General features: G+C 40.8%; 2 protein-coding genes across 4 annotated transcripts; both read right to left on the reverse strand.

The window, feature by feature from the left end:
• Positions 1-743: 743 nt before the first annotated feature.
• IGIP (IgA inducing protein) lies at positions 744-4,720 on the reverse strand. The gene is given in 2 exon segments (XM_090288187.1): positions 744-1,027; positions 1,029-4,720. Coding segments are annotated over 2 exon segments (162 nt in total). The 5' UTR covers positions 1,080-4,720; the 3' UTR covers positions 744-916.
• Positions 4,721-13,875: 9,155 nt separating this feature from the next.
• Positions 13,876-21,565, reverse strand: PURA (purine rich element binding protein A). Of its 3 annotated transcripts, none has more exons than XM_090288188.1 (2): positions 21,261-21,565; positions 13,876-15,416 (listed from the first exon to the last, which is right to left on the reverse strand). In XM_090288188.1, the coding sequence occupies exon 2, from the start codon at positions 15,265-15,267 to the stop codon at positions 14,296-14,298; it is 972 nt and encodes a 323-aa protein (XP_090144314.1). In that variant the 5' UTR covers positions 15,268-15,416; positions 21,261-21,565; the 3' UTR covers positions 13,876-14,295. The 3 variants fall into 3 exon arrangements, with proteins under 3 accessions (XP_090144314.1, XP_090144315.1, XP_090144316.1); XM_090288189.1 differs by lacking the exon at positions 21,261-21,565 and adding an exon at positions 21,089-21,209; XM_090288190.1 differs by lacking the exon at positions 21,261-21,565 and adding an exon at positions 15,952-16,068.
• Positions 21,566-22,730: the final 1,165 nt, after the last annotated feature.

The following is a 22,730-nucleotide window of genomic DNA, read 5'->3' on the forward strand; positions in this document are numbered from 1 at the left end:
GCTCACTAAAAAAGCAGTTTTAAAAGATCTTATTTTCAAGCACAAGTTCTCTTTTCTGCAGAAGATTCTCTTCATCTTTTGTCATATACACTTAAAAAAAATTTTTTTTAAATATTTTATTTATTTTTAGAGAGAAGAGAAGGGAGGGAGAAAGAGAGGGAGAGAAACATTGATGTGTGAGAGAAACATCAATCAGTTGCCTCTCACATACCCCCACCTGGGGACCTGGCCCACAACCCAGGCATGTGCCTTGACCGGAATCAAACCAGCGACCTTTCAGGCTGCAGGACAACGCCCCACCCACTGAGCCATACCAGTCAAAGCATCATATACTCTTTTGTACCCTTCCACTATCCCAAACCAACTTCAAATTTAAAACAACAGAAAACAAAAATCTTCCATTGGAAAGAGGCATAACCTATGGGGAAAGTTTTTCTTTCTCTTCAATTCTGATATCTAGGTTAAGTCATGCCGTCGGAGAATTTTCAAAACTGACTCAAGAAGCAAGACCAGGAAGCCACTCACATAAAATCTTTAAAAATAAATTTGTTTTTAAAAAGTTTTCCAGTGTGAGAGAACACACTTAATGCTTGCAGCCAATTAATGATCAGGCAAGTATACCTGCCACTGAGTCCTAAAAATGGTTTCCATCTATCAAATATTAAAAAGAAACAACAAAAAAACCCCACAAAAACCCAAGAGCAACCAGACCCCCAAAGGCACTGAAACAAAAGACTGATCTGTTTATATAGTCACATGAAAAATAAACATCTTTATTTTTTGCCTACTTTATTTCATTTTTTCAAATAAAATTTAAATCTGTACAAAGTATACTGTTACAGTATATATTTTGTAAGAATCAATGCCTAAAAGAATCACAATACTTCAATAAGCAGTACAGCAGACCTTGCTAGTTTCAGCTTTGATATTGAACAAACTCAAGCCAGCTGATGCACAACACATTTGCTTGGTTTCCACATGGTGAGTTCCCAGCACTGAGATGGGAGAACATGACAGCAAGTATGGTTTATATTACAGCCTGACACACTGCGCTTCTTCATGTGATAATAACTGCACATATTTAATACAGAATGCTCAAATTTACTTTTTAAATTACATTTGCTTACTTCTTAGTTGGCAAAATTAAGCATTCTTAATGGGGGTCCCCAAACAGTGCAAATTAATGATATTCTATTGTATAATTGGCACATCTCCAATACGGATTAACTTGTAAACTCAAAAAATATCACAACTTTGTCCTAAATTTTAACTAATATACATCTGGTCCATTTAACCAAAGTCATTTTGGAAAGATATTAAAGAACAGCTCTATTTCTGAAAGGATATTGTTTTGACCATTCTCTGAAGAAGATAAATCTTTAAATTGTCATTAAAATGTTTTACTATAAAAATTTTACAAACTTGATTAGAAATTTCAAATGATTCACAGCAGACAAATACAAACTGTTTATATTCCAACAATACCTACTTTTAGACTTTCAAACAGAGCACAACCATGTCAGCTGTGTTAACTAAAATTCTGAACAATGTACTAAATCTGTAAGTGGTGCTGGGTCTAGCAAGTGTAAATACACAGTATATTTTAATGAAAAGAATTGTCTTCTTTATACTTTATTTGTTTTCCCATAAGGAAACATTAATGTTTACATTCTTTAATAAAGTTAATCTTACATCAGAATATAACTTAATACTGTCAGCAACAGGAACCACACACAGTAAATAAGAAGCACATTTAAAATAAGTCTAAATTCACATAGATTAACATTTGTTGGTTAATAAAATATCGACAGTATTACAATCTTACAATATTTACAGTAAGAAAAATCTAGAGTAATATATACCTTTCACAGCAGGATTCCTTTTTTTTTTCTTCCAGTTTGGGATTGTGTATAAACAAAAAGCTCAAATAAAGCAACTCTGCAATATAATCTTAAAATAATGGCTACTGGGGGAAATTCTATCTCAACCATTGAAAATAATGGTGACTTTTCACGGAGTCTGTGGCATCTGAGAACCCAGTTAATTAACGAAAGTCTTCCTCAAGCCAGTCTCAGTTACCCAGATTTAAAGCTGCAGAACTCCGGCCTTCCCTGACTACTGAAAACCCAACAGATTTTCTCAAAATGCTACAAGAAAAGAAGGAAAATAGGTCTCAGCTCACACCTCATGGCTAGAAGCCTCTGGCCAGTGCACACTCCCCAACTTATGCTAAAAGAGGGCCAATTCCATCCCCAAAGCATTACAAGAGTTTACCCTCCAACTACAGGGTACTTTGACACCAAACTCACTCATTTCTCCACTCTTATGCAATTAGAATAAGACATGAACTTGGCCTACATAATATACACCAGCATCTTAGAGACTTGGGACTGGGGGAAAAAAAAACCAGACTAGATCGGTTTGCATTGAGATCAACAGGGAAAATGGGAAGTGATGCACATTTCCAATTAGAATGGCAAGAAGACCCACATCCCTAAACTGGAATTTTGCCAGGGCATCAGAGTTAGCACCCCCTCTCTGAGTACCACAAGCAATTAGGATGTGTGCTCTGGGCCTCCTCCAAGAGAGAGCAACTACAGTAAGTAACACCATGTGGGACATTAGTTCAGTGATGACCCCCAAGAAATCAGATACAATTCTTGAAGCTGGGGCTGTCCACAGCATCTGAAGGCACTCATCTGAGCTGTGACTTGTCCCAACCCTGCTTACTTTCAGAGATCTGATGGGCACAGAGCACTCAGGGATACAGCTGCTGGCTACTTTGGACTCTAGATCTCACAGGTCATCAACAGGTATCAGATTGAATTAGCAAACTGTACCATAGCTCCTTAAACAGACAATGTCAGGCTTGAAATCAGGTGAAGTATGAATCTTCCCTGTCAGGTCAAAAATCAAAGTGGGAGTCTTCCCACATCAGCCAAGGTTAGTTTGTCAAAACCTTAGAGGAGTTGAACAGTTTTTCATGTTGCAAGTGGTTAGTTTACTTATTTTAGTCAAGCTGGATTGGCAAACCAGACTGATCTATTTAGTTAGCTTTGTTTTCTTGATTCTTAATGTATGTGTAAACCCAAAGCTGTTGGATTTGGGCTAAATACACTGACAGAAAAAATTCAAACAACAAAAGTTTTCAGCAAACTTCTGTGGCATTTTCTTTTTGGAAGTCATTGCAAGATCTAAAGGTATTTCTACCCAACAAAGTCTGTTTAAGTATTTAATGTTATTTCATTTTTGGTCCTATACAGAATGCTATGACTTCTATATAGGTCTGAATGCTGCTCCATGTAGATTCCTTCTGTATCTCTAAAAATATATACTTCTCAGTAGTTCAATACATGATTAATCTTCCCACAGAGGAAGATTTTTGTGATCACATGTTGCAAAGTAGAAAAACATTTCCTTTCTAAGAAAGGGACTATACTTTCCTATTGTACACTTTTTAATAAGCCCAAAGGCATGCACCAAAAATCATTATTAAAATTAATACATGCACAAAAATGGTGTAGAGTTAGACTTAAAGTGCTGCTTCTCAATTTTTAAATTTGGAGAAGACATCTTGTCAGTTGTTGACTCAAAGATCTCTCCCCATTCCACCCACCCCACTCCATGGCATCAAGAGGGAAAAGTAAGAAGAATGCATAAATATTTAAACTATTCTTTACATGGGGGAAAGGACAGATATACCAACTATCCTATTTATAAACTGGATTCCCAGTTTTAAATAAAACCAATATTTACTGGTAAAAATTGTCAAAGCTAATACATCCAAAGAAATGTTACTAGTAAATAATGTTCTACATAGAGAATAATTTACTTTGGTTTTATGCACCTTCTCAAAAATAATACTGGTGTCCCATATATCACCAAACTGATGTGTTCTAGCAAAATTGTAAGGCAAATCTTTTGTTTTTCCTTCCAGTGACATCTTGTTTCCCAATAGACAAAACTAAAAATCTTTTGGTGAGGAAGGGGTTAAGATAATGGCTAACCCCTTGGCATCCTGAGCATTGTGGTTTATCAAACTCTACCATGCTAGAAGCTGTCAGGCACCCTGACCCTTGCCTTGAACCAGAAATGGCTCCCATGTCTAGAGATGCCCTGACTCCTTATAAATAGCTCTCAGAACTTAGCTTCTTTTTTTCTTCTGTCTGGATGTTATAATGTCTTACAAAGCTCATTGCAATGTCACATTTTGCTAGTAGGGGCCACCATCTAACAATAATTCCAATCTGAAATGTTTTAGGCCAATAGCTAGTTACTAATTTTATCAATTAATTGCATTAAAATTTTCTCTATAGAGTTTACTTAGAGCAGAGATCCTTAAGTTGGGTTTCAGAAGATGTGTGATGCCCCTGAGGTTGTTCGCAAATTATCTATGTGCACTTTTTTCTGAGGAGAGGGTCCATCACTTTCATCGGATTATCAAAGGTATCTGTGACCCCCAAAAGGGGTTACAGGTACTTAGAGGGATACCCGTAATTCACTTCATACCAGGACTGGGAAATGGGGGCAGAAAACTAAAAATGGCCTCAGCAAAGAGGGCGGGGGCAAATTGCTAATCTTTCCCCTTTATTCACATTCGGAAAATAGTGCTTCAAAACTAGGAAAAATAATTAATTAAGCTGATTAAAATCTATTAAAAAATAAAGCCACTTTCTAAATTTTTTTTCATTTTCCATATATGGTGAATTTAGTCTCCAAGAAAAAGTTTGGAGACTGGATTTTTCTCTTGTCCCAAAGAAAATTCATAGATATAATGCTGATCATCATCCACATTTAAAGATCTGACAACATAAAACTTAAAGAAAACTCTAATGATGTAAGCCTTTAATTTACAATTTTTAGTAAGGATTATCTGGAGTCAGATACACATCTGTCAACCTTCATTTCCTAAAATTGGTCCATACTTAGACAACTACTGGGCACAATTCCACTAGGTAAGCCTAACATCTGAACAATGGAAATTTAACTTTCTACCCAAATTAAAAACAAAGCTAAAAGGTTCCAGCCACAAACATCCACACTATGTCATAGAGGACTTTCGCATTTCAAATACATCACTGAATTTTCAACACAATTTGCAAACATAAGATCCAGAACGACTAGCAAAACATGCTGAGAAAAGCATGTCAAGAATTAAAATTACTACCCCCTGCCCACCCCTCCCAATCCAGAAACACACTCAGGCATTCCAAAAATAAACCAGATCTAAAGAGAGGCCTTTCACTTGGTTTTAAGTATGAAGCGTCTAAAACGCTATGGGAAAGGGAATATAAAATGAAATAATTAAATAACTTACAAAAATAATTTTAGCCAAAACATTTCTGTTCTGTTGACAAAATCATCTTTTTTTTTTCTTTTTTCTTTTTTTTTGCAATTCTGAACCTAACTGTGTTGCACAATCTCACTAAGACAAAAAATATGTTCACAGGTACAGTTTTTGTTCTACTATTCTTTCTAGAGCACATCTTGAGGTTATAAGAATGCTTCTAGTTAAAATAAAGTCTCTTATCCCTTGCCACACCCCCCTCAAAAAATGAGTCAACCTTGAATTCCAAAAAGGAATATTCATTTAATGTAATTATTTCAATACCAGTAATACCACATAGACCATGAGAAAACTCTATGAGCATTATGCAAAACTACATGAAAGAGGGAGTGCTACTTGCCACCCACTTCACTTCCAGATTTTTAAGCCAACAGCCAGCTAGAGTCAAATCTCATTGACTTGAGTGAAAACAAATTACTCCAAAACCAGGCCATCTCAGGCTGGAAGATGGATCTCAAAGAATATGAATATATATATATATATATATATATATATATATACACACACATATATATATCTCCATCCTAAGATTTCACTTTGTCTATTCAAATAGCTTAATAAAGCTCACATTTACAAAGGATTTTATTGGCAAATAAAGGCCCATATTAAAAATTTCATCAAAACAATTTTTTCTACATAGTTAACACTAAAAAATATTTTCTTGGATTTATAAAGCATATTTAATTGCATATAAGCTTGCTTTGGGTGGGATATTGAAAACATAACTCTTAAGAAATTAGAAAGACTAGAAACAAAAGTGAAAGTGACTAGTCTTAACTTTCAAAAAATCAAGTGCAAAGGTAAATAGTGCAAATAATGAAAACTAGAAAATTTATAGGCAATTTTAGTTTTTCCTGCTTTTGCACTTTTACATATTGACAACTTTATAAATCCTAACAATTATGCAGCATGGAAATGGGCTATCATTTATCTCCATTGGCTAGACTCACGGAAGCCTTTCAAAGACATTAAAATCACTGGTTCTTGACACAGGTTTGGGAATTCACTTCTTTTGAAACAATTCCTAAGGGCGGGGCTATTTAAAAAGGCTCTGGACTGACTTGTAACTATATTATAATTTAAAATCTGACACAATGAATTGTGAAAGTTATACTGCCAACTCTACAAAATAAGTTATAAAAACAATTCTGATGTTAAGAAACTTGACAAAAAATTACTTCCCAAATACAAAATCAAAACCCCTCTTTTAGCTATCTTTAAAGAGATTTCATCACTCAGGTACACAGATTTGGGTAAAATTAAACTTGAAAGTAATCTGTCAAAATCACTGAGAATAAGTTCATATTAAAGTATAAAACATGAGCTAACCCAAATATACTTGAATTACGTAACTTTAAAAACAAGTATTATAGAAGTTCTTTATCTTAAATAACTTAAAATGCTTCAGGGATATTGGGAACAGAAATCTAAACACAATCAATTTATTATACAAAGGACATAAGAACTTCCAAAATGTACTAAATTATATTATTAGTATCTTCCACCACTGAGCTCTTGGGAATTCTACAGTTTTAAAAGAGAGACAGCGGGAAAACAAACTTGAGTTTGGGATGGGGTTGTCTAATTTCAGAAATATAGTATTCTGAGGGTCTCATAAGGTTCATACTTATATGTTGTTAGGATTGCAAGGTTTAGGATTACAAATGTAGAAGAAATAGAAAAGATAGCTAATATTGCAATTTAGTATTTTTATCTGGTTTATTGTCCTCTTCTAAGAAATTTATGTGGACCAAAGGCTCAAGATTCTGTAAAAGGTGTAATAAATATATTGTAGATCTTTATGGACTGCAAAAATCAAATGATTTTGATCTAATGACCATTTTCAAAAGTAAAGGTAAGCTACATTGTAACATGAGCTCAGGATAATAAATAGTATATATGATATATATTCCTGATAGTTTAAAAATTATAACTGTGAAAAAGTTTGAAATTTTATCTTCTTTCTCTCAAAATAATAAGTCTCCAGTACCAATTTGCTGTGACCAGAAAAGCTGCCATTCCACAATTATTTTAATTTCTCCAGAAAAATCCTACATCTGAAAACAGGTTTGTATTATGTATCATCATCCTAACATCTAGCTACAGACCAACAGCTTTCCCTAGACTAACAAGGTACCCCTTTTCTCTAGCATTATTGAAACTTCCTTAGCAAAGATCAACTTCATTGTCCTTAGCAAACAACTCTTAAGACTCCACCTTAGTATCTTTTCCTACCTCCAATAAAAATTTCTCTTTACCTCCACACCATTCCCTTTATATACCTCTCACACTCCCATACTCGAACATATCAAACAGCTCTCACTTTTCTGCTCTCAGATTTCCACACTAGTAAGTCTCAGCCCCCAGTAACTTACCTAAAATACACATACTTCTAACTCTCTTCAATTTACAAATTTCTTAGCAAACAATATTGCTTTCTTTCAAACTACCAACTTCAGACTATGGGGCAAACAGCAGTCATAAAAACTTCCTGATTACTTCATAATATAGCAATGTTTCTGCGGTCAGTTAGCTCTGTTCTAAGGTAGGAGTCAGCAATTTCTTTACTTCTCAAGGAGGTAAGCTTGAGTGGCACAGGCAGGCCTATGGCAAGGAGAATAAAGAAGGAGAGATAAACAAGGAAAAAGGAAGATGGATGAAAAAGAACGCCAGATGTATATGGTAAGGGAGGTAGGTCAAATGCCACCAACAACTACCTGCACTCTAGCTGAATGAGAGTCTGACCCAGGCTCCAGCGTGTGTCTAATAATTCATTAGTTGATGGCCATTACTGTTGGACTAAGTCAAAGTGAATACATAAGTCACCTGCCCCATTAGTTTGACTGCAAGCTTATAAGAAGGACATCTTAAGTCCTCTTAGGATCCTTCTGTGTTAATCCAGTTCAGACAAAAACATATGCTAACATGAGTATTACCATGTTTCTCAAGATTCTAGAACATAAAGGTTTGGTCCTTGAACTTGGAGGCCTCCTGAATTATTAAAGTACATCCTAAATCAAGAAAATCAAGCTCTTTAAGATTTTTCCATGAAATACTACAAAAATTTAGTAAGCAAATTATTAATAATCATTGAAACAAAGTATGTATTCATGAAAATGCAAAAACCTTGCAATTCTAAAATGAGTAAATATTTCTGGTAAAAAGTAATTTTATTTTACATAGAGTATCACCACGTTTCCACCTAGCAGACAAGACAATTTCCACAAAAGCAAAGCACAATGGTAAAAAGAAAGAAAATAAATGCCAAACATAATGTGGAGACAAAATGAAAATGAGTAGCCACGAAATTCTTTTTAAGAAAAATGGTTTTAACATGTGGGTTTTGCCAAAAACTTTCCTAAAGATGTAATTTGTCTAGACTATTCAACATCAAAACTTGGTAGTCAGTTTAGCAGCTAAAAGATGGCAAACATGTTGTCTTGAAACCAATCATTTTTCATTTTTCATCTGGTTGTTCTTGCATCAAGAAATCCTACTTGACTCATGTTAATTAATGTTAGTTTAGGTAATTTTCACTTACCTATAATAATTAAATTTATGTTCAAAAAGAGCCTGTCAAATGGCTTAGGCCTTGAATTTAGGATTTGTTTTAGGATCGATAACTTTTCAAATATTAAAATCAGCTGTTCTTAAAAATATATAAATGCTCTATAGCAATTAATGCTGCCGGGTGAAAACAGTAATTTTAATAGCAGTGGTCACTTTAGTTTTATAATGTACTTCATTATGAATAGCCTATATTCAGTTAACTTGCAATGAAAAAGAATAATGTCTGACTTAAAAATGGATAAACTTTTAACAACTTTGCACAAATAATTTCAGTATATTTATTCACTTAAACAACTCCAATTGAAGTTTTTTCCTTTTCATTCAACCCTCATGTGGAAGTATATATATTTCCAAATTGGGATGATCAGCAATAAATGTTATACTCAGAGTCATCACCAATTGTTCCAAACCTAAATTTTTAGCTAAAGATTCCCTTGCTTTATTCAGAATCCTCTTACTTAGAAAGCAGGATCTCATTATGATATTGAAAAGACTCTGAAAAGGGAAAAGACATAATTAGATTTGGTATCTCATGTTTTTCAGGGAAAAAAATCTTAAAAATATGTTCACATGTATAATAAAATAAATTGTGGAGCTATGAAGGCCACCAGAGCAACAATATCAGAAATCACCATTGTAAACGAATCTGGAACGTGTGTGTGTAACTTTTTAAAAATGAGTGGGAATATGAAGGAGAGGGTGAACCTTTCCAGGGAGATAAAAAGAATCATGCCCATGGTGGGGTCACCATGTTGGCAGATGACCCAAAATGTCATAAAAGAAAAAATGTGTTTAGAAAGTTTCAACAGTGCCAAATGAAAATGTTAAACCACAGACATATGAATGAGATAACCCCACAAACATCAATTTCCATAAAAAACAGGAACAAAAAAACTGATGTAAGCATCTTTTTTAATATACCAAATCTTAACTGACTTAAAAATTACATAAAGTGCTTGGGCCATAGTACCCACCCAGATTCTCATTATCAACAGACTTAATTTTCTCCCCTCCCTTCCACCCAAATTTAGTTCAGTCTTCCTGCAGAAAAGTACAGCATTCCTATGTTAATAAGAAATGAAAACAGTGAGTACGACTGTTATAGATCCATTGACTTTTATTACAAATGTACTTGATCACTTGGCTTCAAAAAGTTTAAAATCAATACCCTATTTTCTGTATGCTAGTACAAAGCAAACTGTTTTACAAATTAAATACCTAAAAATTTGACAAAAATATTAAAATTTGATGAAAAACAATTATAAAAATCCTTAATCTCTCTCTCTTCAAAAAAAGGAGGCAGTCTTCCCAGTCCTATTATACAATATTAATAACATTCACCATTTTTAGAATAGGTAGCTAAATTATATTTTTCTGTTAGCATACAAAACTCTTAGACTAATAGATTTTATTTGTATATGCTCCAGTTAAGTTTGTGAATGCCATCTGATTGCAATATAATCAACTATCTTTGAGTCCTAATTTACACTTGCTTAATAATTTGCATAGTTTAAAAGGGATAAAAGTTTTCCTACAACTAATTTTCATAGGCTATTACAGTGCTATTTTTCAAGGCAATAAGTATTTGCTCCCAAATGAAATTATCTGTCTTCTTTAGGCAGGGGTTAAAATTACTAGCAGCTTTCTCCATTACCTGAAAAATCAAATTGGAATAGTTATCCATCTCTAGATATGAAGACCTAAAAAACACATTGATATATTTTCCACTCTGAGTCAAATTAAAACCCCTGCATGGGACTACTAGAAAGTGGACTTTCACGGTTTTTTATTTTCCCTATTGGTTTTGGTTTCTACTCTCCATGGCTTTTGAGAAGCTGGAAAAGTCTGTCTTTCCTGACTTGCATTACTGTTTTTCCCATTTGGCAAATATTCATCTACCTCCAATCTTTATCTAGTGGAGGAAAAGCCGACATGGCTTTTCTTATAAACTTCCTTTGTTGTCAAAGGCATGTATAATGATTTCTAGTTCTGGTTAGTTAACTTTAGCTCCCTCTGTGGCTGGATGACTGCTGCTTCTAACATCAGCATGATAAATAGGAGGCACAAATAAAAAGTAGCTTAAAAAAAGATTTGGTGATTTAAAAGAAAAAACAAACAATACCAAACACACACACATATATGGGCATTTCAAATCTGGTGGCTGATCTCTACATTAAATTACTTGACAGTGTCTCTCATTTTAAAGAATGTCAATATTGCAATGCATTTCAAGTTTTCTTTTATACTTAGGCAAATAATAGTTTAACCAAGCTCTTGGACCTTAATTGTAAGACAAAGCAGATCATTAAAAATAAGGCATACTTGTCAGGAATTAAGTTTTGTTTGCTTGTTTTTGGCACATTTGATCATACTGTCTTCTATGAATAACACATATGGTCAAATATACCAACCATTTCCTTTTTTTCTGTTTCAGCACAGTTTACCAACTAGTAAAATAAACACAAGGAAAAACTCCAACATAAAACACTGAAATACAGACCTGGGTAAAGTACTGAGCACCTGGGGGAAGGGTGGGGAAAGGATGAAACAGGAGAGGGGAGAAGGGAAGCCTTGGGAGGGTGCTTGGGAAGTAAAGTGAGATGCAAAAAAGAGCATCTTTACAGTCACTTAGTCTTTTCTATATCATCTCTGTGGATTTGTTTTTAAATCCACTGACCGTAAATCAGACAATGGTTTCAAAATCTTAGTAAGATTGTGTTTAACTGTTATAGTGTAAAGATAATTGCACAATACATGTGCTTCTTGATCCGGTAGGATTCCAAGCAGAATCTGAAGTCTATAGGTAAGAAAGGCTTCACTTTAGGTAACTCTGACCCTAAAGAAACCTCATGAAAGAACTTGCATCTCAAGGAAAGGACACTTTGCCTAAGTTTGCTGTGTTTTTGTTGACCTGCACTACTTATTGCTGGCTACTATGAAACACTGATCTAGGAGTACTCCAACAACCTGTAGTACAAGGTGTAACTTTAAGAAGCTATAGTAAACAAGAGACAAAATCAAAGCAATTCTCTTTGCTAACTAGTAACAGCACAAAGAATGCAGTCTTTTCTATATCACAGTTAAAGTACAGTGAACAAAACAGATCAACAAATCTTAAGACAAAAAAAGTGCAGGTTATTAATGTTTACATGCAGTTGATAAGCATTCCAAATGTCACATTATGCACTGTAAAAGCTCAACCTTACTATATGGAAAATAAGAAAAATGCACCTTGGGGAAAGGGGGAAAGCAATTTAATCATTTCCAGTGATTTTGTAAGTAAAGAAACTCCTACCTATTGTACGGTCACCTCATATTTAACATTGTATGAATACTAAAAGCAAACAATTTAATGGGAAAATGCACAGTACAATGGAAATAGCTTGTTATTCAACACATACAGTAGATCTCAAAAACAAAGACAACACACTCAACCAGGGAGCTTAAAAATATCAAATCAAACCCAAAGAACCAGCAGAAAAAAAAAATTCCTTCAAAAAGACAACTTCCTAGGCCTTCCTAGGCCAATGCTTTACAATATGAGAAGCACTGACACCTTCTAACTCCTACAGGTGATGTCTCCTACATACAGCAGTTAGATCTATATGTCTGGATTTGCCAAGAAACAATTCCATCCCCAGAACTCACTCTGTCAGACAAGATCCTTTTTTTTTTTTTTTTACCCAAAATACTTTCTACAGAATTCCAAACCAAAATGTACTGTTTAAGGCATCTGTTTTTATAACATTTTCTCTTCACTCAAAGATGATAGTCATGCAGCAGTTTAATGATAAAAATATATTAATATTTTACTATACAGCAGCAAGAAGTTAGTTGTCAATTAAAAGCACACAAACATCTTAAATGAAAACCTGTAAAAGACTACCATTACAAACAATTTCAGTTTGGAGGACACCAGTTTGGTAAAGTGCTCTCCTAAGCTTTCCATTTTCATACCCTACACCTTGAATATATGAATTATAGAACACACTTTTGATAGAAGGCTTGTACACTTGGGGAACACAAATACACTTAGCATATAATGTAGCCAGTAATAACTAGCACCACAGCTACATGGAAATCCTTTACATATACCAACTTAACTTGACTTTCTCTTTTAAAATGAAACTCAGAATCCATGGCTCAGTAGGATAACTGTAATTGTGTTGCTCTGCTTTTTAACAGGTCTACATAAGTTAATAGCACTGGCAAAAACCAAAGGATAGCTTCAGGCCTCTTACAAGTTTAGGAGACAGTGCTAGTGAACACAAATAGACTCACTACCTGATGTCCAAGTACAGGTTCACTGGAAATTGCTGCACGTTAGTTAAGTTTTTAAAATCTTTCTACATATTATAAAAAAAATATATTATGAACAATACAAGTACATCTCATATACACAATAATGACAAAACGCCTACTCAGTCAAAGCAAACAGATGCAGAAAAATATTATGGGAGATTTCCTTTTTCTCTCTTTTTCTTTTTCCTTTTGCTATTTGAATAACTTTGGTTCCAACCGTAAAAATCACAACTTAGCAAATTTCATTTAAATGCCTTTTTTAATAATTTCTTCATGTTCACAGAAGTTTCACTGACCATTTTTATATGTTTAAGGTCCAGATGCAATGCATATTGTATAAAAGAGAGCACTTATTGTTTACCTTGCATGAATTAAACCTACGTACCTTTAACTCTACAAACTTCTGCATAACATTTAGACAAAGCTCAGACACACAGCATGCCTAGCCCTCATATATATACACATCTCTAATCACAGGTATATAGGGTGTCAAATATACTATAATAACCTCCATGTAAGGTTTGAAATTTGGTAACAAAATGAGAAAAACTAAAAATATTATTTTACGTGTTCTAAAATATCTCTTTTTTTGTGCTAAAGTCAAATGTTAGCTCAACATGAAAAGGACTTTTATATAATTCAGCAATATTATAATCTTGACCATTTTGCAAACACTTTTAATAATAATAGCTTAAACGTGTACAAAAGTTCTTGGTTAATTAGGGAAATAAACACTCAGTTCTTTATATTTTTTAATCAAGTAGGAAACACAGTTCATATAATGTTATTACTTTTTCTATTTTTTGTTTTTTGTTTTAGCAGCTGCTTACTGTTTTATATGGTGGATAAAGTGGACAACATCCAGCGATGGGTGGCAAGTCAAGAAGAGAAACTGTCAGTTGGTGGAGGTTCTGTGGGTGGTGCTCCCTTGGAGTTAAGTTTTTTTTTTGTTTTTTTTTTACTTTTTATTTTTTATTTTCTCTCTTTACAGTATATTTTCTGTGTGTGGCTGTGTGTGTGTGTGTGTGTGTGTGTGTGTGTATGCATGTGTGGGGTTTTTTTTCCATTAAGTCTGATCAATCTTCTTCCCCTTCTTCCTCACCCTGCAGTAGCAGGGTGGCAGCGGCGGTCTCCTCCTGCTGCTGCTGCTGCTGCTGGTGGAGCTGCTCACAAGCAGCTCGCTTCTCCCTCTGCTTCTCTTGAATCTTCTTCATCTCCTCCGAGTATTTGCAGAAGGTGTGTCCGAACTTGGCCCACACCTTGTAGGGCACGGTGATGGAGTTGCGGTAGGTGGGCTTCACCTCGCTCACTCGCATAAACACACCGTACTTGTTGGAGCCCACATCGAAGAAGAAGCGCTTGTTGTCCACAGTCAAGGAGGTGCCCTCGGGCAGCTCTGCCGGCTCCTCCTCCACTCCGTAGTCGTCGATGAGCTTGGCCAGAGCGTCACGGAACTCGATGAGCCCCTGTGCGGGCAGCGCAATGGTCTGGCCCTGCGTGGAGCCCAGGCCGGGCCCCCGATTGACCGTCTGGCGGATGCGCAGGAAGCGGCCGCGCTGGTTCTCCTTGAGATCCATGTAGTACTTGCGGTTCTCGCGCACCAGGAACTCACTCTTGAGCGCCCGGCGCGGCTCGTCCTGCGCCTGGGCCAGGTCGGGTGGCTGGCTGGGGCCCAGCTGTGCGTAGTGCTCGATGAAGTCGCCCAGGTAGTCGCGGAACTCCACGGCTACTGACATGGAGAGAGTAAGGCGGCTCTTGTTGCCGCCCGCGCCCACCTCAGCGATCTTCAGGAAGCGGCCCTTGGCGTTCTGTTTCACGTCCAGGTAGAAGCGCTTGTTCTGGATGTCCACCCGCTTGGAGGCCAGCTCCTGCGTCTCATGCTGCAGCCCCCCCGGGGCCCCGCCGCCGCCTCCGCCGCCACTGCCGCCGCCGCCCCCGCCGCCACCACCGCCCCCGCCGGAGCCCGAGCCTGAGCCCGGGTGCCCCAGGGAGCCGCCCGAGCCCAGCGCCGCACCACCCTGCTCGCTGCCGCTGTCTCGGTCCGCCATGATGCTGCGCTCCGCCGCCTCGCCGCCTCGCCGCCGCCTGCCGCTCCGCCCGCCGCCGCCTCAGTCTCCTCAGCCGCCGCTGCTTTCCCTCCCCGGCTCCGCCTGCTGCCGCCGCAACCCCCACAGCCAGTCAGCCACTCTCGCGAGATCTGCGGGAGAGACGAGACAGACGAGACCCGGTAACAGGGCACTGACTCCCCAGTACAGTAGCAGGGCGCCCTACTGTACGCGCCCACCCGCTGCCCCGGCACGTGACCTGCGCCCCCTCCCCACTGCCAGCCCCCAGCCGCCCGCCCGCCAGGCGGCGCCCACCCGCTGGCCCTCACCCCACACCCCTGGCTGGGAGGGGGGGTGGGGGAAGCAGGACGCGCCGCGTCGCAGCTGCCGCCGCCACCACCACTGTGGCTGTCGCTGTTGGCCAGACCCTGGGCGGCCTTGGCCCGGGGAGTTGGGGGACTAGGGGTGAGGAGAGGGCTGCCATACTAAGCATAGGGAGTGGGCCTGAACTCTACTTTCCAGTGACCCCAAAGAGAGATGTGGGGGGAAGGGGCCTGCGCAGCACAACTGAGTCCGCTGCAGAGAGGGACACCGAGTCACGGCCAACCCTTCCTCTGCGGACCCCAACAAGACCCAGACCCAAACCCAGAACGGCCCCACACACCACCAGGCTGTGCTGTCTCCTACCGCAGAGCCCTGGCCGCAGAGGCGGGTGAGGAAGAGGAGAGGTGGTGCGGCAGTAACCCTTAGCTGCAGAAGGGGCTGCCGGGGATGAGGTTGGGGCGCCGGCAGCAGTGGCACGGAGCAGCAGACACCTAGCCGGTCCCTCCCCTCGCTCTAGCCGCTCCCCCTCCCAACGCAGCGACTCTGGCCTCAGATGATCCCGCTCCCCCCTCCCCCCAACCGCAGCCCCGCACAGTCGGGCGGGCGCACTCACCGGCGGGGGGGAGCTGAGCATAGGACGGCAGCCGCACTAGGGCCGGGGTGCCCGCAATGCCTCTTCCCGCGGGCTCTGCCCTTCCCCCCAAGCAACAATCAAAAAGAAACCCCACACTCACCCCCAAACCTTCAACCAGCCCCCTTTGGGGCCAAGACTGCCTGCCTGCCTCCCCCTCCTCCTTCCGAGATTTGGGGAAGGGGGGCAACCCTGCTCAGGGCTGAGCCCAGCCTGGGTTGCCGGCCAGCTCTGCGGATGAACCAGGCCCTACGGAGCCTTCAGACCCTAGCCCACTCTTCCTCTCTGGAAGGACCCAGAAAGGAGAAAACCAAGCACGCTTTAGGATATTCACGAGCTAAAAATGCCAGGAATTTCCTGGGAAACGCAGTTCCTTACGGGATTCATTAACGCAGGTTCACTCATCCATTTTACCCCTCAGAAACTCCTAAGTGTCAACGAGAGCCCCCACTTCTCAAAAAGTAAAACATTAAATGATCGCTGGTTTTTAGGTAGATAGCTAGGATACCGACCATTTGTTAACCAATGAGTCTTTGGACAGTGACACCTAAAGGGGTTCTCTCTGGTTTCAAAAATCATTGATTTTTTTCTTTCTAGATTTGAGGCAAAATCTAAGGCCTATTTTCCTTCTCCCAGATATAGAGCAAATGCTAATAACTACCTCACTGCAGTCTGCAGTCCTCACAGAACTAAAAAGCTAAGGCCTATCTGCAGAGGACCCCCTGCCAATGTCTCCCCCATTACCTTCCACAGGGGCTCAGAGCCCTGTTCCTCACTTTCTCAAGCATGCAGTGCTACCCCTATCCTGAGAAGAGTATGCCTATCCCATCTATGGTTCCCTTCCCAGTGAACATCCTCCACTCCCCAAAACAAAGAGACTTGCCTCCTTCACTCTTAGCCCCAGAGACAACTGAGTACGTGATTGCCCAAGCTTCCTGGAAAAGAGAGGGATAAAAAGAGGACTAGTGATCAAGAAACCCAGACCAGTCCAAGGCATAAACCTTATCAATACCTGAGCCCTCAAAGCCACCTAATATTTCCCTTCACATCCTGGGCAAATCTGCCTGCTAAGTACTCACAGCTTCCTTTTTCTTAGCAAGGGCCCCCATTCTACCCAGGATTAGCTACTTCAGCTTTGGGCTGACGTTTGCTACTCCCGTTACAGATGAAGAAACAAGGTAAAGCACCCGGCTATGGAAGAGCAAACCCCAGTAGTCCTTTGAGCCAGCTCTAGAATCACCCACCTGTCCAGTGGTCATCGAAATGACTGTCTATTAGGGAGGCCCACTAAGAGATAGAAATCCAGTCACTGGGCACCATTAAGAATTTTCCCTTAGATTGAGGGACATCCTCCAGTACCACGTAGTAGCCTTTCAGTGCTAATTTTTTCTGCACTCCCTCCCCTGTCAGGAAGGGGACATAGGAAACTGTTAGCGTACTTCACACCACACACAAAAAATACATGTGTAAATTAGAAGAGGCTCCTCCAGGTTCCCACAGTAGCGATCAGGACCCTGGATAGACCCCCGGCCCCAAACAGGGACGCAAAGGCTGAGCGGCAGGGTCTCCGCACAGAATTCTGCAGGGAATTACGGTTCCACTTTTTAACTCAAGCTAAGATTTAGTGAAGTCCGATCTACAAGAGCCGCTGTTCTTCCTCAAGGGTTTATCGTGTGCTGTACCAAGACTTCGCCCCCTCGGAAGGGCACAAAGCAGCAATAAGGCCATCGGGATTGCTATGAAGGGGCACGCGCCTGCCGGTCCGGCCACTCTTCCATGCTAATAATGATCGCTTCCCCCATGACAAAACACACAAACAAAAACAAAAACTAGGGCTTTAAACTGCCAGCCTACTTGGACCACCTCTGGAGTCTAAATTTCTTGCCCTCGATCCCAAACGATTATGTCCAGGGGTTCTGAAGTGGTTTTAGTTTGGGAATGCTCTGATTTTCTGATAAAGTGTCCCCAGGAACCGAGTTCTTAATTGCCTAGTACAGAGGCAACTGATGAAGTTTCTAGACAAAACACAAATATCATTTCTTCGCTTAAACTGGGAATTTTATGCTCAAATCATCAAACGACCGAGACCTGGATCTCTCCGCATAAATATGTACTTACTGATTTAATGATATTTATTATATATGTTTAAATTTTCTATTATAAACTAGCCTCTCACCTACTTTTTAAATGTATCTAACAAGCAAACAAGAGTAATAATGCCTTTTCCAAACTAATTCAATGATAAATTGGATATTTAGTACATTTTTCACTATTCAAATAGGAGCGTTAGTTTCAGGATAAGCCTGTAAGTCTGGGCTTTTGGTCAAACTGGGAGGAGGTTGGTGAAAGGTAGCTTTCCTTAGACTATAGGATAGAGTAGCCTTAAAAAGGCAGTCTGAGAAGAGAAAGTCTTAAAACAAAAAGCTTAGAACCTTAACTAGAATCTCAAAGTTAGATTTGCATCCAAACATTGATACTCCATTAGAAAATTTGTGGATTTAAAATGACATCTAACCATGTGTTATCTACCTAAATAATATACTAGCTTGGTAAATGAAAAAGCCAGTTTTAGTGTCTAGCTGCTTGAGTATATAACTTTAAAACAAATAGTTGTAAAATGAAATTTATAATGTAGGAAGGACAAAGGGAAAACGAAATATATTAATATGCAGCAAAATATCCGTGTTAATGAAAAAATTAAAAAAATTCCCTGTCTCAAAGTTTGCTTAATTTTTAAAAATGATAAATGTCTCTAGGTTTCTTGTGCTTTTATTAACACTACACACATATTTTGAAAAGAATAGATTACTTTGTTTTTAATCCCATTATCTTTATGTCTTTAACAAACTCTTACCAACAAAAAATTGTTTGCAAGTGAAACAGACATTACGTAGACAAGAGGGGAAAAAGCCTCAATTTTCCTCAGCCTGAGCTACAGGTTCTGAAATAACTTAATTCAGCTTTGGTTTTTAAAAGTAAAGATTAACACACATTTATAAAACAAACTTGGAGAGAGGGAATCTACTTCTGGGTAATAAACCCTTTTGAATATAGTTTCCAATAGAAACAATATGCTGATTAATATTTTGCAGAATTGCAGATTTCCAAAATAAAAAGAACGAGAACATTAAGACTTGTGTTTTTAAGTGCTGCTTAGGTTAGAAGCCTATTTTAAACCAGACAATTATCTTCAAAATCCAAATTACTAAAATTAACTGGAATGTTTTACAGCAAGTGTTCAAATTGGAGGAATTACTCACTTCTTCTCATGGCTATCTACCAGAAAAATTAAGGGACACCCTCAAGTAGACGTTAACATTTAACAACAACAAAGACTAATAGTAATAGTATTTCACCAATCACTTTTAAAAACGTGTATCCCCTTTCTATAGCTCACTTGAACTTTAAAATTATGCCTCTTCAATGCTATTTTAATGTTTAGGGTTAAAGATATGAATTAAACATTAAAATCTGAAGAGAACAATCCCTGTGATACAATCCTCGCATTTCACAAAATGTTTCCATTTTAAACATTCACTGAAAGCTTAAATAAACGTATCACACATTCTAAATTCGATAAAAATTTTCAGAAAATCCAACATTTTTTGTACCCAAAAGGTCCAAACAGAAGCGATGCAAATGTCAACAGCTCCCTCTTTACCGGCTGATACTTAAATGGTTTTACTAGTACCCAAAGGAATGAAATCAGCAACTTGCTCCACACACTAGCCAACACTCCAATTCTCAAAACCGCAATTCGCAAACGTCAGTTTGGTAAGGAAACATTGAGGGGAGGATATTGGAGTTATCAAAAAATTCCTTTTTTGCTCTGACAGTCTACCAAAAGATGTCAAATCAAATTCTGCCTATCGTAAACACTGGGACCTCCCTTCCAAGAACACTGGACACAAACATAGACACCGCTGCAAAAAGCTGCCCCAAAGCGCCTACTTAGTCCGACAGAAACGTAAAGGGCCCAGATAATAACGAATTAGAAGCCCCCAGAGGGTCCACAGTGACAGCGAAAAGAAGTTGGCATTTACTAGGGGGTAGACAACAACGAACCAAAGTAAGTTGCCCCAGTCGGGCTCTTGGGCCTTTCTCTATCCAAGGCAGGTATGTTTGGGGGGTCGGTCCCTTTCCCTACAGACATCTCAGCCGCCTCTGGCACCCACCGTAGCTCAAAGGGAAGCCCCTCCAGCTTCACAACAGTTCCTTTTGCCCCCGGACAAAGGCAGAGAAGGCTGTTAAGCTGACCTAGCTCTTCGGGGGCAGTAAAAATGCCTTGCCTGGGCCACCCATCCTTGGGCCTGGCTTCGTGTGCGATGTCAGCATCAATGTATTGTTTTTTATTTTTACAACGCACCCTGGGCGAGTGTATGTATTGCGTGGTGGTGGTGGTGGTGGGGGTTTGAACACAGGAGAGGAGGGGTTGGTAGTGCAGCCCGGAACCCTCCTTCCTCTCCCATCCTGCCAGGTTTGCTGTGCAGGGAGTGTCGGCCACGTTTGGCGCACTGTCCCAGACCCCGGGAGAAGGTGCCAGGGAAAATGGGGTTTAGGAATTGCTAAGCAAACGGCACCATTGGTGGTCTCCAGCGCCTGTGGAGGTAGGATTGTTTTCTTTCTTTTAAGGGGCGTGTGATTTTGTTCTTTTTTGGAGGTGGGAGGGAGGGACTTCGTTCGTGTGGTACGGTGTGTGTGTGTCGGGGGGGACGTTGCTGCACTGCCAGGGTCCCCGGAGGGAGGGTGCGGGGATATCTACAACGGTACAGTAATTATTCCTGGGGCGTAAGAGGGCGATTAGAGGGACGGAGTGGGCGGTACCTCGAGCTGTGGCAGTGGTAGCAGGAAAAGTCGCGAGGGGCTTACCCGGGCGGGCGGGCGGCCGCTGTCCTGCCGCAGGTGAGGGAGGGCGCGCGCTAGGCAGGCGCGAGGAAGGGGGAAAGAGGAGGAGGGGGCGCGCGCCACCGCGCGCGCGCGCGCGCGCACACACACACACTCTCTCTCTCTCTCACACACACACACACACACACACACACACCTGTCCTGGACAGCGGCGCGAGCCGAGCTGCGCCTCACTCGAGCTGTTAGCTGTGGAGGGAGGAGGGCGGGCCGGCAGGCGGGGGCGGGACGCCGAGGGAAGGAGGAGGAGGCAGCTCGGATGGCTGGCTCGGCTCGCGCTCGTCCTCCCTCCCGCGGGCAAGCCCCGCTCACACCCTGCTTCTCCCGCTCACTCGCAGCCCCCTTCGCTCTCCCTCCTCCTCCTCCTCCTCCTCCTTCCCCTGCGGGATCCGCTCGCCGCCGCCGCCGCAGACGGCAAGTCGTGGCAGCCAGACGTCGGCGCGTAACCCGGCGCTCCGTGCGTGACTCCGGGCGACGTCAGCGCGCGCTCCGCGCTACCCACCATCCCTCCCCCACCACTCCCCTGCCTTCCGTGGCTCGCGCCCTCCGCCCTCGCGTTCCTCGGTTTTAGTTGCCGCGGCGGCCGCCGAGCTCGCTCCCTCCGCCCCCATCTCGCGCGTGCGCGCGCCCTCTCCGCCGTTGGCTCGTCAACAGTCAGCGGCCCAGGCCTCGAGGCGAGTCTGAGAAGGGGGCTACTTGCGGCCTCTTTGCCCACGCTTCCTCCACCCGCCGCGGGGAGCGGACACTGGAGGACTTATCCCTCCTTGGGCTTTGAAGGCCGAAGCCAGGCTCAGGCAGTAATACAGCCTTGTAGGGCCTGCGTCAGTTCCAGCTTAGGGCCCTCAGCGTCGTAGTTGGTGCTGCTAGCACTGCGTCACCTTCTCCCCCACGCCCCTCTCTGGCCGTTGTTCCGCCCCCATCTCTTTGGAGGCAAAGGGCCTTTTATCTCCTGGGAGGGTCTCACCTTGGCCTTAAGCCGCCTGTCTTGAGAGGCTAGAAGGGCAAAATTAGCATAAAGAAGAAAGTGGCTAGACCACGTTTAGGCTCTAGCCTCAGGAATCCTTGACAGGAAGCGTAGGGTTGCTGCCCAGCCTCCCACACCGTGTAGGTGAAACTGGGCCCTTTTGAGGGACTGTGACTAAGGACAAAACGCTGATAAATATTATTTATGTGTCTTTGGGTTGAGAGGGAGTAAGTCAATGCTGAACTTCATTTCCTTTAAGACAAGATTTTTGGTGCACAGCAACTTTTCCCCTCGCTTTGTATGCTGTCACATTTCTATTCTGCAGCACTGAGTACATAACGGTGGATCAGTTAAAAATTATCGGCTGCAAAATAAATAGAATCTCAGAGACGTCAATCTGTGAGTTAGGAAAACTTAGCCACTGTCCTAACTTACTTAACTGAGTATATTTCCTTTTAAGTTACTTTGCAGTACACCACAGGATACACTTTTATTAGGCAATAGTAGACTTTTTAAACTCACTTATCATAGGACTTTTTCCAAGAAGCATATCTAGTTAACCTGCGAAGCAAGTAGGAGCAAAGTGAAATTAACCCTACTATATAGATGAGAAAATTGAGTTACAAAAGTACAAGTTAGTTCAGT

This window comes from Furipterus horrens, unplaced genomic scaffold, assembly GCF_987537825.1.
Source record: "Furipterus horrens unplaced genomic scaffold, mFurHor1.1.pri manual_scaffold_10, whole genome shotgun sequence".
Lineage (NCBI taxonomy): Eukaryota > Metazoa > Chordata > Mammalia > Chiroptera > Furipteridae > Furipterus > Furipterus horrens.

Excerpts from the sequence above, each read along its gene's own strand:
- PURA (XM_090288188.1), bottom strand. The coding sequence starts at position 15,267 with ATGGCGGACCGAGACAGCGGCAGCGAGCAGGGTGGTGCGGCGCTGGGC.